The sequence below is a fragment of the Solanum dulcamara genome, chromosome 8, assembly GCF_947179165.1.
Source record: "Solanum dulcamara chromosome 8, daSolDulc1.2, whole genome shotgun sequence".
Lineage (NCBI taxonomy): Eukaryota > Viridiplantae > Streptophyta > Magnoliopsida > Solanales > Solanaceae > Solanum > Solanum dulcamara.
The window spans coordinates 65395127-65415970 of record NC_077244.1 but is presented as its reverse complement, the minus strand read 5'-3'; the positions used below and the strand labels follow the sequence as shown (position 1 = coordinate 65415970).

The 20844-nt window shown below is 31.1% G+C and overlaps 2 protein-coding genes across 2 annotated transcripts; one reads left to right on the top strand and one right to left on the bottom strand.

The window, feature by feature from the left end:
- Positions 1-1394: 1394 nt before the first annotated feature.
- Positions 1395-4801, top strand: LOC129900810 (cinnamoyl-CoA reductase-like SNL6). The gene is made up of 5 exons (XM_055975871.1): positions 1395-1608; positions 1864-2027; positions 2684-2878; positions 3610-3941; positions 4365-4801. The coding sequence occupies exons 1-5, from the start codon at positions 1476-1478 to the stop codon at positions 4492-4494; spliced, it is 954 nt and encodes a 317-aa protein (XP_055831846.1). The 5' UTR covers positions 1395-1475; the 3' UTR covers positions 4495-4801.
- A 3415-nt stretch (positions 4802-8216) lies between these two features.
- Positions 8217-9730, bottom strand: LOC129899476 (RING-H2 finger protein ATL52-like). The gene is made up of 2 exons (XM_055974462.1): positions 9510-9730; positions 8217-9405 (listed from the first exon to the last, which is right to left on the bottom strand). The coding sequence occupies exon 2, from the start codon at positions 9399-9401 to the stop codon at positions 8298-8300; it is 1104 nt and encodes a 367-aa protein (XP_055830437.1). The 5' UTR covers positions 9402-9405; positions 9510-9730; the 3' UTR covers positions 8217-8297.
- Positions 9731-20844: the final 11114 nt, after the last annotated feature.

Below are 20844 nucleotides of genomic sequence, written 5' to 3'. Positions count from 1 at the left end.
AGTCAAACTTTTCTTTTACGTTGCCACCTTTAAAAAAAACGATTGCTAAAGAATCTAACTCTATCTTTCTTCATTATTTTCCTGGGAGAGTGGGGAAAGGGGAAATAAAATTAGTTATTCACCCACAAGAATCTCAGAGACGATAACATTAAATTAATCAGATTTATGACATCATTAAGAAAACAAAATACACCTTGAATATTTTAATAGATGCAGTGACCCCATATATCAACGATACAATTGACCAATAAAACATTACTCTATTCAATCATTTAATTTCTCCGTGTTGTGAAAGTCAAAATATTATTGTATTTTTTTATTTATATACCTCCTAAGAAAATAATACTTACGTATATTTTTTTTTTATTATTATTTTAATATATAATTTTACTTATTGAATATCTACTTTAGATATATATCATAATTGAAGTGCTAATAATATTTCAAAACAATTATTATTTAAAATTAAAAGAATATTTTTAAACTTATAAAATAACAAGTATTTTTAGTTAAGACGATACACTCGTTATATGATTTTGTATATATGAATGAAGTGTGTGCATTAAATCTAGCGCACGTAGACGGGAGTTGGGAGTTCATGGAAAATCCGGTCAACGTCTAGCTGCATTTATTAGCTAACAATGAATGAGTCCAGCTATTACAGTTGCACAGTTAGTAGATGTCAACTATAACACGATAATAACCCTTTTTCCTTAATTATCATACACACGCTTTATTCTCTAACTTACACCCAGATGGACGATAGGATAATTATTCAACATTCAAGTTGAGATAGTCAATCAATTAAGTTATTAAGATCTCCGGCAAAGATAGGTAAAATTTACTCTCTATTAAAAAAATAATTCTTTAATAGAAATGGCATATTTAATTCCAACTATTAATCGAATAACAAATCTATTATATTTCACATAGTTCTAGAATAAATTTAACTTATATATCAACAATATAATTTATTTAAAAATATTATTATGATATTTTATATGTTGTACTCGTAAGAATCTGAATGTTAAGATGTGGTGTGTAACTAAGGTTATGTCTAGTATCGGGGGAAATATTTTTTGACTTTTTTTTTCTTTTAATTTATGTCGTGAGTTTGGTTGATCAAAATAATTTTTTGAAAAATTAATATTTTCCTTGGTACTAACACCCCCTAATTCTCAGTATTTTCCATAGTTTACTATTTACAAATCCACTCTCATAACCCAAAAAATAAAATAAATTTTTTTTAAAAAAAAAAAAGAAGAAGAAGGAAAAAAGGCCCTCCCATTATTGGGCTGGTAGGACCATCTCGTTATACCTTGCTGTTTGGACGGTAGCTAGCTAGCTTCTCTGTTTCACTTACTTTATATACGGATATCTCCCTTCAAACTTTCTACACCCAAACTTAGTTTTCTCTCATATAGAAAGAAGTTGGCTAGTGACTTGTTGCAAATTGCAATCAATTAATCTAAAATATGGCTCCTGCTTCTTACAATTGTATTTTCAATACCATATGTGTAATGGACGCTTCCACTAGCTTAGGCACAAAGCTAGTAAAACGTCTTCTCAGGAGAGGTTACACTGTTCATGCAGCTGTTCAGAATCATGGTAAGATCATCGCCCATCTCAAATTATCTATCGTATTTCTGTTGTACACGTTCCTTAAGTAAACATTAATTAGGAAGGGTTCTGACTATTATACCCTTCATTGATATTTGAACAATCATAACGCCCACAGGTCATCAGTCATGTTTGTACTCTTTAGTTCAAAAAACGACAAATAATTTGAGATAGAGTGAGTATAACTACTTGTTAATTTCCTATTTCAATGTCTAATCTTCTCTCCTATATATCGATTATTAGGTGAGTCATCGTTGTTGTCGTTGAAGGGGATTGAATGTGAAGAGAAGAAATTGAAGATATTTGAGTTGGACCTTTTTGATTATCATAGTATTCTTGATGCTTTGAAGGGTTGTTCTGGTTTGTTCTACTCATTTGAACCTCCAACAGATTATCCTACTTACGATGTACGTAACGTTACTTTTAATACTAGTTAATGTTCTTTGATTTTCTAATTATTTTCTACAGCTAGCTATCATGTGTTTACAGTGTGGAAGTCAGTGTTATCTATGATTAAATAACAAGAATTTGCTCCATCGAGGAAAAATGTGTTAAAAAAAAACCCTATGCACCTCCATAATTAAATATTGATGTCCCCGTTGTGGTAATTATTGATAATGAGTACGTGTATAATTATTTTTTTTGAAAAAAATACCATTAGTTAATACTTCAGTTTACATTTTGCACTTTCGAAAATTATTATTGAAGTAACTACTAATTCTCTTTTGATGTTAAAACAACTAAAACGAAAAAACATTTTTTAATAAACTAGAAAAGTAAAAATAAAAAAATAATAATAATGAAAGAGAAAAATATATAATCTAATTAACAGAAGCGGTCACTGTATAGGTAAGGGGTTACATATATTTTTAGGCAAATATAAGTCAAACATTATTTAGATAGGTACTATTTAAGGAGCATGATAAATTAGGTAGCAGTTCAATGAAAGGAAAAGGAAGGATACAGGATGTGACAAATTAAGATAAACATAGCACATATTACAAATAATTTTATTTTTATTTTTAATAGACCGTGGACCTGAAGTGTATATATGTAATAACAGGAAGAAATGGGAGAAGTGGAGGTGAGGGCAGCACATAATGTATTGGAAGCATGCGCACAAACAGAGACAATAGAAAAAGTTGTTTTAACATCCTCAGTAACAGCTATGATTTGGGGACAGGAACACGATAAAGATTCTGCTGCATCCATTGATGAAAGACATTGGACTGACATCAACTTTTGTCGTAAATTCAAGGTATCCATATTTATCATGTGTTTCACCCACTTCCTTATCATTACCTTTTATCAGTAAAAATCCACTATTATTTCCATGCACGTTTTAGCCGTTAAAACTCCATTTGCAAATTAAAAATACTTTATTTCATGTATATACACTAATAGTCTAATTATTTTTTAATATTATCTTGGTATTTTGACACATTGTAACAATTTACCCCTTTTATTTTTCATGTTAATAATATCACCTACATAGACTGAACAATTACATTTAATTATACGTACATTTTAGATAACATAGTAGTGGAAAGATTCTTTTTATTTTTACATCCAGTGTATAGAAAATAAAATTAAATACATACTAACAGCATATGTATTTTTTGTACTATTAAGTTAAATTCACTTATATAACAAGAAGTAAATTTGATAGTAAGAATAAATTTGATATGATAATTTAAAAAATAGAATAATAATCTCCTAGCTAGGTCGGTTATACTAATGGTATAAAAATGTATTACACTGCATGTGTATGAAATTAAAATTTTATTATGTATCTAACAGATCCCTTTGAATCTAAACAAATTAAGTGGACCTCAATCTTACAACTTTGGGACCACATTTTTGTGGAAAAAAAGATGTCTCATACTATTTCAACTGAAATTAAGTTAAAAGACATGTATTATACCTTATTTCTTACCGACATTAATTTCTTATAGATCATGATAAGTTTGTTTTGCTAAAAATGGACAGTTGTGGCATGCTATGTCAAAAACACTAGTAGAGAAGACAGCTTGGGCATTGGCAATGGACAGAGGAATAAACATGGTGACTATAAACTCAGGACTGTTAATTGGTCCTGAATTAACCATCACTAATCCTTATCTTAAAGGGGCAGCTGAGATGTATGAAGATGGTGTCTTTGTGACTGTTGATCTTGATTTCTTGGTGGATGCCCACATTTGTGTCTATGAAGAAATAGCATCCTACGGTCGATATTTGTGCTTCAATCACATCATTAACCAAAAACAAGATGCTCTTAACCTTGCCCAAATGTTGTCTCCTTTGCCTTCTCCACCTCAAAGGTATACACCTCATTCATTCTATCCCTTTGGCCTATCATCAATAGAATTTTACTAATTACATTCATCATCGACGGGGTAAAAGATTTTTTATACTATCAACTGACCTAAAAGATCTTTATAAAATATAATTTTTTCAAAAAAGTGAGACTTGTTATCGTGAGAATAATACAGGTTACTTGTTACAACATGCTAGTAAAGTGCTTGATTTGCTATATAGTGCATACAAAAAAATTTATACTGTCGGTGCATGTATTTAATTAAACTCGACTGGATATTTGTCTTGTAACCGGGGTGGAACTAGGGCTCCGCAAGGGGTGTACATCTGAACCCTCTTTGTCGCAAAGTTAAAACTTTATTCTTTGAATTCTTTCACATATGTATAACACATTATTAATAATTTAATTTCTTTTTGGCAAATGATAGTTTGAAGGAAGACACAAGGATAATCCAGCAAAGGATCAGCAACAAGAAATTGAACAAGCTTATGGTTGACTTTAGAGGATGCCAAGCCCAAATGGACCAAACTGCAAATCAAGACATTTGCTTATCATGAAAAAACTGCAAATCAAAGGGATCTCTTATCAAAGTGTATACAAATTAAATGATGTCTAGTGCAAAGCATCAAATGCTGTAAAATTTGACGACAATAAAACTTTTCCCAAACCCCACTTCCCAAGTAGTAGACAAGTTAATTACTAAACCTCTTGGATGTGATGGGAGAAAAAGTTACTCCTAAATAGAAAGAAAAGAGAGAAAAGCACATAAAATGGCTAAATGCAAGACATGTAATCATGTTTATGTACAAAAGTCAATTACTTAAGAAACACCATGTGAATTATGAGTTGTTTTTTATGCAAATATGTGATGGATGCTTTTAGTCTAATCGTTTACTTGCTAGTCCAAGTGTCCAACCTGATATAGCTAGTGGATGTATATAGAATAATAACGTCTTTTGGAGTTTTGGGTAAGGTTCGTTTTCAAACATAATTAAAATTTGAAACAATCAGACTACAATTTCCACCAAAACTCTTATTTATATTAGCATTTTCAATAATAAAGTCATTTAGGAGGGGGGGGGGGCACTTTTTTTTTTCTCATCATACACGTAATGAATGTTGCTTTCAAATTAAATCCTTGTTGGTTCAAATTTTGTTTTAGAAAGACAGCAAGCATGTATAGTTATATTAATTCATAAAATTTTGACACGCTTACTAATGTGCTTACAAGAAAGAGAATGGTCAATGTACTTGGACACTCTACATCAATTTAATAATATATCACTTTTTTTAAACTTGTTTTTTTTTCTGCCTATTGACCGTTTACAAGTTTGCCTCACACTACTCTAAAACACCCATATTATGGAATATTTCTTAAATAATATACTCCCTCTCTATATCAATTTATATGATATGTTATTCTTTTTAGTCAGTTCTACAAAGAATGGTACATTTTTATATTTAGTAACAGTTTAATTTTGAAATATTATTTTATCTTTGATAAGATGATTTATAACTATACAAATATCTATGAGTCATTTTAGAGTTTAGACTATAAATTTCAACAAAAAAAATAATTCTTTTTTAAACTCTCCGCCAAGTCAAACAACCTCACGTATGGGGTTCTAAGTTCCAAATTCTATAGGTGAATTGGGGCTATTTGTGAATGGAAAAATTACTTGATTGAGTGCTTTTTAAAAATTAATTACCGATTTTAGCGATATTTTTTATTTATTACCATTTATAGCAATATATAGCAATACTATGATAAATCTACACTTGTATTAAAAGTAAATTATGCATACAATATAAATGTATTATAAGTGTTTTAAAATATATATTATGTTTGTGTAGTAAGAAACTAACATAATGTATTATCAATTTATTAAAATATGTGATAAATGTATTATCCATCTATAAAACTTGTATTATATATGTTTTATAAATAGTTCTCTGCAATATGTATTAAAATTGTATTATAAATATATTATAAGTGTTCACTAAAAAAAAATATTTATTGCTATAAATGGTAAATATTTTCTTAATATTGTATATTTATGTAAGTTTCCCTTTGTGAATCCATAGTGTATTGTCATGGGATCGTGTAAGCAGAGTGACACTTGAATTCGGCCCATCTATTGCGCTAAGGGAAGAAGAAGCCCTGACATCTTCTTGCTCCAAGAGGCCCAATACATTTCTCGTATATCATTAGTTAATATTTCGTTTTTTCCATTATAGATGTTACTATAAGCTCCTAATTTTCTTTTTAATGAATTTTCAATTCCTTTTAAAACATTAGAGACTCATAGAGATATGTTTCATTGTTACGCTTTAACTCTAGGAAGTTATCGATATACACCATTCGATTGTCTAATATATCAAACACGGTTAAAGTATACGCTGCATATACTTATGTATATTATATGTATGGGTATGTATATCATATGTATAACAAATGTATATTAACCTGTAATTATTCCTTAATTTCCCTCCTATTTTCTTATAGTAGAAAAATGAATATGAAAAAAATAATGAATAATGTGATAAGGCTAATTTATAATACCAATATAACAAAAAATTGTTGTCTCTGGCTTTTCTAAAATGCACGACACAATTGTTGGGGAGCTAATAGGTTGTCTTAAGCATTAGAACCAAAGCCCTACCCCCAGGCCCTACCCAATAACCCAAATCTAAACATACTTCATAATTAAACATTGTGGAAAAATTCTAATGACATCCATAAAGTATCATTAGTGATTCTCTATTGGTGTCATAGTATCAATTGGGAATGGGCGTTCTGGCGATCCGAATTGAATATAAAAATTTTAATTTTGGTTATTGATTTTTAGATTGAAGAAATTATAATGGTTTTAAACTAATCGGTCTAAATATTTTGAATTTTCAATTTTGATTTTTAAGCCTTTAAGGCAGGCCATAACAATTAATAACCTTAATTCACTTAATACTTTATTTCTTCAAATGTACAACTTTCTACGGTTAACAAAGATTAAGACCACCCTATTGCCCATACTTTGTAATTCTACATTGGATTTAATACTATAATGGGAAGGACAATAGGTACTAAATCTATTAGAGCTTTGAAAATTGGACTTACTAGTATTGGTATAATATGAGTAAGGTTGAAGAAGGAAAATTACGTGGATAAGGAAACATATACTAGTTAATTAGCTAATATAACTATAGTTTGAATTAATTATGGCTCGCGGCAAAATCTAATTGTAATTACAATTTGAGTTTTGTATAATTTCGCGCGATTTATACAAACGCTATACGCGAATCGAATTGTATAGCGAAATATACAAAAACTAAAAATTGTATAATGAATTATACAAACGTTGTGCATGAATTGTGTAGTGAAATATACAAACGTTATACAAAAACTGCGAATTGTATAGCGAATTATACAAACGTATACAAATACTGCGCGAATTATACAAACGCTGCTATAACTATAGCTACGAATTGTAATTAGCAAACTATAGCTTTAAAACATAATTAAGATATTTTTTAGTAGCTATATGCGAAAATTTCCCAAAATAAAATCTACCGTTCAATCCATAATCCAAAAATCCACACAAAAGCATGTTGGCTTGTGTGTACCAAGCTGACTTCATAAGACCCTATGAGCTAGAAGTGAGGAAGGATACTGACTCAGTTGAATTATTGACCAGAGTAAAATGTTGATGAGTTTTATTAGAGTTCTAGACCTAATTAACAACTGGTTAAAAAGGCCGATAGGTTAGAAAGAAAAGTGTCGCAGCTTTGGCTCAGTCTGTTCTTCTCACCTCCTCTTACGAATCTGTCTCCCATCCCCTTTCTGCTTACCTATCTTATTTCTTCAATGGTTCTGCAATTTCCTTTTGTTGTTTACATTCAAGAGTTGTAATCTTCCAGTATTGAGATCAATATAGTATTTTACAACATAGTGTTGGTGTGGAGAAACTCAGGTTGTTACATGTCTGTTGGTATATTAGCTTTAATTTATTTGTTTTTAAAAAAGAGGTACCATAGAGGTTAATGTTATGACAAGTTATCTAAAATTATCCCTATAAAAAGCACTCACTTGCAATATTAAGTCTCAACTCCAATACAACAGTTGTAGCTGTATTTGCCCCTCATCAATAATCAAACAAACAAAACTCAAGAAAACATGCCAATCGAATCGTAATATAGAACAATCGTCCACTCACTCAGCCATACAAAAAGAGTGGATGAAAAAGGAACAAAAATGCACAAATTCTAAGAGGAAAAAAAAAAAAACTTTCAAAGTCATCATGTTTAATCAACTCTTTGTTCAATAGCATAGACAAATCGTCCTAAAAATTGGCACAAAATATATTCAAACATTTGACAATGGAATAGCCATGTTTTGTCCTCTCCCACATTTGGTAAACAAGAATCTCCCACTGGATAATGATCTCTTCATCACCATTGGACTTGCTACACAATATTGTACTAGTGAATTGTTTCTAATTCCACCCTTACTCATTTCTTCCCCATTGTTTTTTTGTTTTGATGTTCCAACATCTCTTTCCAACTCGCAATCTTCTTCTCCCGTTACACAATCATGAAATTCGTCGTGATCAATTCTTAATACATCAGCTATTGATAAACGACGTTGAGATGCATAATCCATTGATAATGATCTCCTCCTAACTTCTTGATTCATATGGTTTTGGTTTGTTACATCTTCTTCTTCTTTTTCTTCTTCGTCTCGTGTTTCCTCCTCTCTAATGCCCAATTCTATGTCATGTTCAGGTTGGATTGGTGGAGCTATTTCAATTTCTCGCGGAGCTTCCATTACCGGAGGAGGTAATGGAGGAGGCGAAGCATTTGAAAAAGTTATATGAGCCCGACATAACGGGCAATTGGAGTGAGATTTAAGCCATGTATCAATGCACATTACATGAAAAGCATGGCTACATTTAGGCAAAAGCCTAAGACTTTCATCTTCTTGAAATTCACTTAAACAAACAGAACAATCTGTTTTTTCAGTCAATAATCCATCACATTTCTTGTACTTGAAGACTGTAATAGAATTGATCAGTGCTTCATCTAAACCACCAGCACTAACATTCCATGCCTCATGATTAGACGGGTCATGATCCTCCTCTTCTAATTCTGATTCTTCTTGATGACTTTCCCTTCTTCTTGAATTCCCACAATACTTTGATATTATGGTATAGTAGCTAACTAATAGGAAAGCACTAGCAAGAATTCCGATGATCGCGATAACTAGAGGAGAGAAATTAGGACTAGAATCATCTTCATCATCAGGGAAGTCAAATTGAGGTGGTGGAGGGAAAATTATGTAACACCATTGTGGGCAGTAATAACTGCAAAATCCTTGAGAACAATCCCTAGTGCTCATATATGGTACCGAATTTCTTGGATCACTTACTGGAACCAATTTTTCGTTGTCCAAAAGACTCTTACTATACATGGGACTGCACAAAAATGAAAAATAGTGTGGCCCAAAAAGAGATCACTCTCCCATCTCAAGCAATAAGAACAAAACAGGGAAAAAAACAGAGGAATGAGAAGAATTTACCTAAGAGCACTGTGGTTATTTCAGATAGGAAAAATGGACCAGATAATAAGAAATAAAGAAGGAGAATGCTTAGTTTAGTTTTTTTCTGTTTCTTGTGGGTTCTGTTTCCTTTTGCTTTGCTTTTTCTTTGTTCTTCTCTTTTGTTTTCTTTAATTTGCTTTATTGGAGATAGTGGTATGTTGACTAACATGGTCATGTTGGTTGGGCATTCATCAAAGTAATCAATGCTTTATGATGGGTTCAAGCCACTTGCTACTAAAGTGAATTAATAGTATAGATTACCTGTAGGTTTTTGCCTTTTGTATGAAAGAAACTTAAATTTGACATTGATCACTTTTAAAATATCTTCACTCCTAAGTAAAGCCAATTGAAACTTGTTTAACACTAGCCACTAAGTTTGAATGCAAAATTATCAGTTTTTAATTACTGTTACATCAACTTAGGCCTCAGTTTATAAATTTCATAAAATAAAATTATTATTTGGTAAAAAAAAATGACGTTCGCTAGTGATAGTGGAGATAGTCTGTAGTAATCTAGGTAATGGTTAGTGTTAGTGGCTAGTAATGGTGAGAATTGTGATGATGGAGGTGCTTGATGTTGTAGTGACTGGTGTAATGGTGACGGATGGTTGTGGTGGTGTTTGAGATGGTGAAGTTTTTTAATGTTAGTAGTTGGCGGTGTTCATGATCGCGGTAGAAGAATGTGTGGTGGTTGATGATGTGTTGGTGGTATGATGCAATATTGATTTTGATGATTGAAAAACTGATAGAGAGACATGGTACGATTGACATTTGTAAGCTAGTTTAGCAACACAGCTGTAAAGTGTACTCACATTGTAAATCTACTTCTCAACGAGAAGTATGTAGGTGTTTTTCTATTGTATTGGTATCATTTTGGAGTTTGTATGAACTAGAGTTAGTTGGTTAAGTAAGAATGTAATAGATTCATCGCATTGAGGACTTGTAATAGAGTTGTTGCAATGGGGATGAATTTAAGAGGTTAATTCCTAAGATTACAAGAACTTGTAATCAAATCATTGCTCATTCTAGTGAAGCTGTTGGTGAAATCTTATTTTAGTAGGTCATGATTTTTACTCATTTAAGGAATGAGGTTTTTATATAAACATCGTGTGTTCTTTACTTATTATTTTATCGTCATTTACTTTCCATTCTTAGTAGTTGTTCTCTCTCAAGGACCTGGTCCCTTAATTTGTGGTGGCCCCATACAAGTCACCATGGTATATGGCGGTGATGTTAGTTGCAGAACCTTGTGGGGTTAGGAGTAAAGCATCCCGAGGTTGGCTCATCTCGTTGAGCGTGGAGAAGCATTGGGAACCCCAATTTTTTTGGATTGGCCGCAATGATAGTTGCGGATGATAGTGATGGTGAAGGAGACATAGGTTGTGGTGACAATGGATCTAATTATACTTATGGAAGTGGCAGGTATGGCAGCAACTGACAATAGTAGTTGACAAGGATGGTGGTTGTCAGCGCTGATTGTGATAAAAGAATGCTTGGTGGTTGGCAACGATAATAGTGATTGACAATTATGATGGTTGATTGTGCTAGAAGATTTGGTTAGTAGTGATGACTGGTGATTGAGGATAAAGTAATAATGAAAATTTATCCACATAAAAATATTTCTTAATGATATTAAGATTTTATTTAAGATCTTAATGATTAAGACCTATTCAAACAAAATAGGTGTTTAAATGTTATTGTAAATAAATGCATTCAGATTCATATATCCATTTAGTACAAACTGAGGCTTAAGTAAGGATGAAAGAAAGCATGCATTAGTTTGTCGGGGGGTGGGGGGGTGGGGGGTGGGGGTTCTGGGCGAAGCTAGTTGCAACTACGGTTAACTCAGTAAGTTAGGTTCAAATTTTATATTTTTATTAAAAAATTATTTAATATATATAAATAATTTATTCAAAACTCGATTGAAAAAATAATTATGACTCATATCTCATGAACTAAAAATTCTAAATTCACCTTTGTCTACCTAAAACTATAAAATCTGCAAAATTTTGTCTTAGAAATGGAAAATGGGAATCTGCCTAAAGCCACAAGATAAGGGAGTATATATTCTTGCTTTGGTTCTTGATGCAATATTTCCATTCAAGCTGTTGAATTTAATTCTAATTTCTTGGTGTATTCTGTGCCCTGGTTTTAAAGTTTTATTTTATTGTTTTCTTTCTTTGGGTGGGGAGAAAGAGTGGATGAATGGACCATACAAGGGAGAACACGTAGTAGCAGAAACTGGAGGAACTGAAAATCTACAAGTCAATCATGTGGTGAAAGAATCTACAACAGTCGATAATTGGCTTTTCAATATGTAAAACCCAAAAGATTCCTTCTTCCCCAGCCCCCCCACCTTGTCTTTTTCATCCACTTAACAGAAAATGTGTATTTTTTTTCAAAACAAATAATACTAATTTTCTTGTTTATTATCTATATCTATGTTCGTTAAAGTAAATATAAAATATTATCTTAAGAATATTTATATAAAATATAAATAAGATAATAATATAAAAGTGAGATGATCAGGGTGGGGGCGGAGGTGAAGATGAGGGCAGGTTGGGGGGCTAGACGGGTAAAGCTAGAGAGTGCAGGACACTACAACAAAAGAGATATTTTGTTGTAATAGATTTTTCTTTTAACATCAATATTTATTGCCGCTAAAATATTTAGTGGCAATTGAATAAATGTTATTGCATACAGAGTCTAAAGTCTTCAACAATATTTGTAGAGAGTATTCATTATAAATACTCATATTTATTAATATCATTAAACATAATAAAGCAACAATTTATTGTCGTAATTTTTTTTATTTGTTGTAGTAAATAAGAGAGTGGGTGAAGTGTTGAGGGTGAGAATAGGCAATCAACATGAAATGGCATTTATGAAACTTATTTTTTCTAATGTCAAGTTATTCTCCTTACTTTTAAAGCACTTATTGTTCTAAAAAAAGATGTTTTCCTAAACTATTTGAAAATGTTTTTTTTTTCTAAAAAACGTTTCTCTCAAAACCAAACATACCATTCAAGATATGCTTGGACCAAAGGGTCAAAATATGTAATCCTTTTGGACTCATTTTTCTTTAGCTTTTACTTTTAAGAGTACTTTGAAGATGATAATATTCCAGCAAAGTCACCAGTACTGAAAGAATTCTAGTGTTCCACAACAGAGTCAATTTTCCACTGAAATTCATGAATATCAAACAATAAATTGAGTGCTTATTTGTTCTTTTCTTGCATGCCTTGTACATGACGGCCTTTTTTATGATCATCAATTTAACAGCACTAGTCTGTTTCTTTTTCCCCCCCTTTGCACGATAACAAAAATAATTATTAGGAGTAGTAAATATGCACATTAATAAAGAGCGCTAAACTTCTTACCAGCATTAGTTAATTGTTATTGATTTTAATGTCGCTATAGGATTTACTCTTTAGGAACATTTACAAAGAGTGTTAATTGCCTCTAAAAACATATTTAACGACAATTAAGTTATTGTCATTTGATAGGTGTGGGATGCTCTCATAGTTTTTCCACATGAATGTTTTACACCACGCACCAACTCAAAGTGGCACATTTGAAAGAATAACCCTATTTTTATTTTTTATAATTTTTTTATCAATACAATTCATGAAAGATCAAGGACTGTGGTTGTGTTGCCCTAGCATGTCTCTATGAACTATATATATATATATATATATTATATAACTACCTTTTTAGGGTTTAGATAGATTCTTTTGTCGATCCAAGGTTTTAATTATTACATTTTCTTGACTATTATACATGTTAGTTGCTAAAATTGTTTACCTAATTCTATTGTTATATTTGTAATTACTTGACCATCAATAAAATTGCCAAAGTAATTAAAGTATACCAGGATGTACGGGAGAACTTAATTTTAAAACCTGAGTAATTTGTTAAGGAGGGAACTTGCTTATATTATATAGTTATATTGCAGTATCATGCTGTAAAAGATAGTAAGTGACTGGTTATTAGTCGGTGAAAATACAATCATCTTATACTAAACTGTCAGTATTTATAAGTTAAATTCTTTTTGGTGATATGCAACTTCAAAAACTTCATGTAGTCTTATGCAATGTGTATCGGTGGAAATCGTGCATGCCTTCAGATTTTCTTTAGGGTCGATATTTTTCATTGTCCTGAGATTAATCGAATAATGTGGTCAGTGAAATTCTTTATAGTCAACTCCAATTTACTTGAAATTGTGCTTCTAAATATATTTCGTTCGATTTCTCATTAATTGTTCGATATGAGCTTTGAAGCTCCGATTCATTAGATTTGAGCCGCATCAAGCCTATTTAAAAAGGATATATGTACTTCTGGATTTTTTCATACTTTGAGGATCTTATTCATTTCACCACAATTCAAGATTGATACGCTCCCAATAATTATTATTGTTGTTGAAATACTTTTGGACCATCCAACAATTTCGTGTTGTGTATCCAAGCAAAATTAGTTTTGATAGAAGAGGAGATAGAGTCCCCTCAGGGGCGGAAAGCTAGTAAGGATTCGCGAAAATTTTGACGCTATCATTAAGTCCAATATAATTTGGTGTTTATGAATGAAGAGGTTGGTTGATTAGATGGAAACACTCGTTATGGACTTGGCATTTTCCAATTGACGTGTTTACTAGTACTTCTCTATAGGCTATATACTATGTGATTCACACTCTTTTCTCTTGGGCTTATCTCCGATCATGGACCCCACTCTATTAGACACTTCTATTTGTTTGGGATTGGTTTTCTTGGGCATAACCCAATTAAATGGGCCTCAAATGGCGTGTCTTTACTCTTTAGATGTTTACTATGACACTAGCCAACTTTCAACTTGGCAAACGTAGCATACTACCAAAGCAATAGTAGTAAAGACACTTTGCGATTATACTAATTTAAATTCGCATCATATAAAGAAGGAGAGTTTTTTTTTTAGTTTTGTTCCCGAACTATTGATAGCATTAAAAACACTCCTCTACTTGACTAACTAAACTTAGATACATGCACCTCTGATCTGTCACATGGCATAACAAGTGGTCTCAAACTCTTGTAGGAGCATGAGACTCTTAGTAAAAAACTGAGAGAAGTGTCGAAAACACCCTAAACTTGGAGATAATTTAGGAGTGCATTTCATTCATGTTGCAAGATCGGGAGTATATTTAAGTTCAGTTAATCAAGTAAAGAGGTATTTTTTTAAGACTGTCAATAATTTAGAAATGAAACTGAAAATAATAGTTCACCCCAAATTTAAAGATGTTTTCAATACTTTCTCAATTAAAGATAAAAGAAATATATCCATCGATCCCATTATAACTCTTTACTATATTAAGCCTCCCTATAGAGGATAGTTTATTGAGCATAGAATCTAACACCCCATAGGCAAGTGGTCTGCGGTGGTCCATCATATTGGAGAAAAAAAGGACATGACAAACTTTTCTACTTGCTAGAACTACAACTAGAGACTTTGAACCGACATATCAACATTAATATTACTTTAGCTAGAATATGACTTGCAAAATTGGTTTCTAGCTAGTAGGTTCATAACAAGTGCAATGCTTTGTTATTTTCAATACAAATGAAGTGATGCAATTCAAGTTCATTATCCATGTAGTTATGGACGGTTCTTTTGAACCATTAAAGTTATATTCTTAGATATTTTGGCTGGACAAGCTTGATAGTTTTAAGATAAAAATTTAGTATATATTTGTTTTATTTACACGGTTTGCAATTCAACTAAAAATCCTCTACATTCATCCTTTCTTATCTTCCACTATTAATATATCATTCCACATAAAGAAACTTTTTCTCAGTGGCCATGAAAATTGCTAAAGCAGATAATATAGGTAAACTGACAAATGACTGATACATCATTTGTGACAATTGGCATTCACATAAGGCTTAGAAAAGGAAAGATAGTGAAACAAAAACATCAGCAATGGTGTGTGTAACGTGACAATGAAAATTGGCCTTTCCTAAACTTTCTTTTATCGTCGCGTCGTATCATATCAAATTTAAAAGGGGTGGTCAAGTTTGATGACATCATGACTTAATTAGGCATCTTAACTTTGCAAGATCTGTTGCTTTAAAGAGTTTTAAGTTGTAATATTGTTTGCCCTAGATTTGTGTAACTTAGAGTAATAATTGAATTTGCTTAAGTGGTTTAAGGATATACAAATTATATTGATCAAAGAATAAGATTGTTACTGCTAAATTATTTGTTTAATGTAATTAAGCTGATGAACAAAAGCAATGAACAATAAGATAATTGACAGAGATAAAAGTCATGAGTATTACTAACCTATCTAACATGTAAGAATGACATAAAAAAAAAAGGTACACTATTGCTGTACATAAGTTATTAAATTTGGGGGCAAATTTGAAGTGTGCATATCTAAAGGCATTGGGATGACTAACTATCTGGGTACACATTATTAATACCATCGACCAATAAATAAGATATTGAAAAATGTAATTTTTAATTAGTTCTGGTCTCATGAATGAATGGCCATTGCGTCAAACTACAAACACTGTAATATAAAATATGCTAATTAAATACAACACTCTATCTTTTTCATAGGATAGGAATAGGGAGGTGTGATCCACACTTCAATTATTGAGTGTTCTTACTTGGCCCAAGCGCTCAAATATATCAATTGCCTAAAGTCAAATTCAAACAAAGGCCTGAAATTTTAATATAATTTTTTTAATGAAGTTTATTATAGCCAATTCATTGAATTTTTTTGAGACATAATATTTTAGATTTGTCAAATTTCTAATAATTCTTTTCACTTATATGAAAATTTTATATTTTCTACAAACAATACATAATATTTATTTTAAAAGATATCTATAACCTATTATTTCTTTTAAAAAATAAGGCCCTCAAATTAGAAGGCCTAAGATTATTGCCTTTTTTATAGGCTTGTCGAGCCCGCCCTGGCCCTCACTAGCCAGGGGACAATTAGATAATTTCAACCCCTTTTTTAATCTCTTGTAGAATTTGAGGGGATTTTGTTGTTTTATTTAAGGTACTTCTTCCCTCTCAAAATACTTATCATATTTTTTATTTACATGCATTGTAAGTAAATATTAATTAAGAAAAATATTTAATTATTTTATCCTTAATTTATGTATTGTCCATAACAAGTACATATTACTGGCTATATATGTTTTAATTACCAATAAGTTGCACGTACAATAGAGACTAATTATAAAAAGAGCAAGAAGATCGTAGAAGATGTTTTGTTACCTTCATAAAATGGTTAGGTAAACCACATTATTCTAAAAAGATAAAGATTTTTTAGCGATGCATTTTTCGGTCTCAAATTATTTATTGTGATTCTTAAAAATAGTTATTTCAAATGTTATTTTATAGGTTTAAGATAATATTAATTATGTTTTCTTCATTTTACCTTAGTACTCCTTCCATCACAAATTATTAGTCGCTTTTTTAAAAAAAAGTTGTTCAAATTATTTATTCTTTTAAAAGGTTAGGACAAAATTAATTGTTTTTTCTCCATTTTATTCTTAGTATAATTGTTTGAAAACTACAAAATCCTTGATTATGGGATGTTATTAATTACTTCATGCATATTGATTTTATATATTCCTAGGTGTCTATCAAATTTTTTTACTCATTTAGTTTCTATTGGTATGTTGACAAGGCAACTTTGGAAATGCATATCCCTATTAATAAAGATAGACATATAAATTGAGTAAATATCCAATGGAGAGAGATTATAGCTAAGATATATAAAAAGGTCAAAAAAAAATTCTAATTAATATTTCTAATTTATAAGAGAGAATTTCAGAGATCTTTCTTCAGATTTCGCTCAATAACATTTACTTATTTGTAGTTTATGATATTACGTCTATCTCTTTTATTTTTATTTTATTTTTTTTCTGTAATCATTCTTTAAATCTGTTTAAATCAAATATAACTTAATTAAGGTTTTGACAAATTACTCTTCTTTATATTAATTTCTTCATATTAATGCATATTATAAAATTAATAATGTATTTAAATAAATATTTTAAAAATAAACCGATATAAATAAATATTATTGTCATTCTTAAAAATCAAAAGTCATCTTCACTACAAATTTCACATTTCTCATCAATTTCTCTTCTTTTTTCTTGGTGAAATGGTGTGTTACGTACCGTGAATGAAATCGAATTAGTTCGCTTTACTTTACAAGGACTTTCAATATATAATATATAATAGTTCAAACTTATTTTAAAAGTATTTATTAAATAAATTATCTTTTATAATATGCATTATTATGAAGAAATTAATATAAAAGAAGGCAAATTTATCAAATTATAATTAATTTAATTAAAAAATAAACTCATAATAATACTTTCTTAGCGAGAACGTTAAATTAACCTGAACATGAAACGGAGAAAATAATTTCTAAAATCTTTTTGGCTTTCATTTGACGAGGGGTCAAACTTTCTCAAAGGGGCAGCTCTACGAGAATATTTTTTTTATTTTCTATTTGATGTTCGTTATTCGGAATGAAGTTCGATTAATTTTGATTCGTACAGTATAGAATTTTGTGGAGAAAAAATAATCTGAATCAAATTATATCCAGGAATCGAATCAGGAACCTTTTATTAGGCTAAGAGCAGCCCCATCTATTGCACCACATCTTTTGGTGGTGTATGAGAAATAATTTTGCAAGAAAAGAAAGTGCAAGAACAGCCACGAAAGGAGGGATTAGAACAACAACCAGTGTGATTCGTTGGCACTTTGACATGTATAAATCTACATACAAGTGGCAATATGCACACCGCTCACCTTCACCCCCATCCAAATTAAAATTTTAAATATTATTTTTTAAAATTGTGTCTTATTTTTCTTTAGTCGTACGTTTTAAAAAAATATAATATTTTATATTTAGTAATTTTATATCTCACAGCATGTTTAACGGTCTAGGATAGTAAGATTCAAAGAATATTTTGATAATTTCATACAAATCTTTAATTTAAAATTATTAACTTTTATTCTGAATTTTGTATTCAATCCATTTATATGAAATAAAATGGAGGGAGTGTAAATAAAATAAAATAGAAGTAGAGGTTAGAGGCTCGAGATAGTGTAGTCTATGGTGTCAAAAGACCCCACCGGCCTCTATGGAAAGAGTTAATTCTATCCACTAATGGTGAGCATTATCTTAATTTATAGTGTATGTATAACAAGTCATTTTTCATATCAAATCATAACTTAAAAAACAGAGTAATAATAACTTAGAAAGATTGTTTATGTCTATATTAATATTTTGGTGTAGTTTTAATCCTGAGAATTGTCCCTTTTATTCTCCTAATAAATATAACTCCAATCTTTGAATGCGTTCTCGTTTAGTTACTACCACAAATTGCTCTCCACTCCCATACATTTGGGTCAAATTTACAATAAAGGCATATTTATCTGGACAATTTTATATATAAGCAAATTGAATGACATTATCGGATCATTTAAATAAACTGAGAAGCACCTCATGAATCAGGAGGCTTAATAATTAAAACTTTAATAACCAACGAAGATTGTAGTGAGTGGTAAGTATTTTTTTATTCTTGTTTAAAGGTCTCGAACTTAAGTTCATTTAGCTACAAAGTCACCTTTTTCAGAGAGTATTTATCTCAATTTGAAATTTTTCGATGCAAATTCAAATTTAACTAGACTCCAATACAAATATCAAATATCGAATGAGAAAAAAAAATTGGTAAAGATTTTTTTCCCTATTATTTTTTGTACTTTGGTGGGAAGTGGGAACTAAAAGCGAAAACGAGTGAGCTGAGAGGAAGCAAAGTCAAGGGTCTTCGAGCAAGCAAAATTGATGGCTGAAAGTCAAAAGTATCTAGAAGTTCAAAAAAATAAAAATCAAAGTCAAAGAAAAGGCCTTCACACGGTTAAACAAAAAGGGTGCAATTGTGATTCATGCCCTGAATAATGTCACTTCTCACGTAGATCGTGGTGGAATAATTGAAATTTCGAATTTAAAACTTTTAAAAATGAATGAAATTCTATTAAATATCGCCTCAAGAAAATCTTTGATATTTTTGCTAAATTAATATTATTTGTTAGTAGTATTAAGTAAGCGTTTGGCCCCAAGTAGTTTTTGGGGAAAACTTAAAAAATTCTTCAGAACTTTTGCTTGTCCATATATGTCACGATTCGAATCCGAGTGTGATGGAACTCATCTCAACCCATCGAGATAAGTTAGCCTAAAACTCAACGGAAAGTAAATGTGGAAGTAATTGAGATAAAACAAGGCTTAACTTAGTCAAAAATAAATAAATAATCTCAAAATCCCCTAAGACTGGTTGTCACGTGTACAAGCCACTAATACATTACCGAAGTACGAAAGAAAATACAGTCACAATGTCTTTGTCTCTAGAATAGGACTAAAACATAATAAAAGAGTAAGAAGTGTCCGCTAGGTGGATGTAACAGCTACCTCAACACTCGAAATGATAGCCTCAGATGTGTTAGAAAATACTAAGAGATCAAGCAGGTCCGGGCTCACAACCTATACAAGTTAGAAGCAAGGGGTGAGTACCAAACAACACGATACTCAGCAAGTGGATAACTAAAACTAAGCAAAGCTCAATAGATACAAGTACTCCTGTCATCCCAACCGAACCTCCTTAACTACAATCTGCATAAAACCAGCCCAACTCTACACTCTACACAATAATAATAATATAGTCCACGAATACTCATCAGTAGTCTCATCAAGTGAATCATATCAAGTCAAGTTCAACATATCCATAGCAATAAGTGGTAAACACGAATTCACAAATATCAACAAAATGTGATGTAATGCAATGAGATGATACATGTTTGTTCTATCGGTACACATCCGCTGAATTACAGTCCGGAACCCATGGGAAACATTTCTATCCATGTTACCTACCACGGAGCATGTGGCCCGTCCCCTCAATATACATATCCTACCACGGAGCGTGTGGCCCGACCCCTTTATTTCATAATACCTGCCACGGAGCGTGTGGCCCGACCCCTTTGTTTCATATCATTTTCAGTTTCAGCACAATATGTCAGAACCAATGCAATCAATTCATGTTCATATGATTCACGATAATAACATGACAACAACAATAATATTTCCTATCTCATATCAACATAGTCATTTCACATGTCCAAAATAAATTCATAATCTCATCACATTAATTCCACCAATACATGTTATTAGATCGTCATTTTATACCCCTCATCTCCATTTTTAAGGTCAATCATACAGTCAATAACCCAGTCCAATTCTCATTACTCCCCAGTGCACA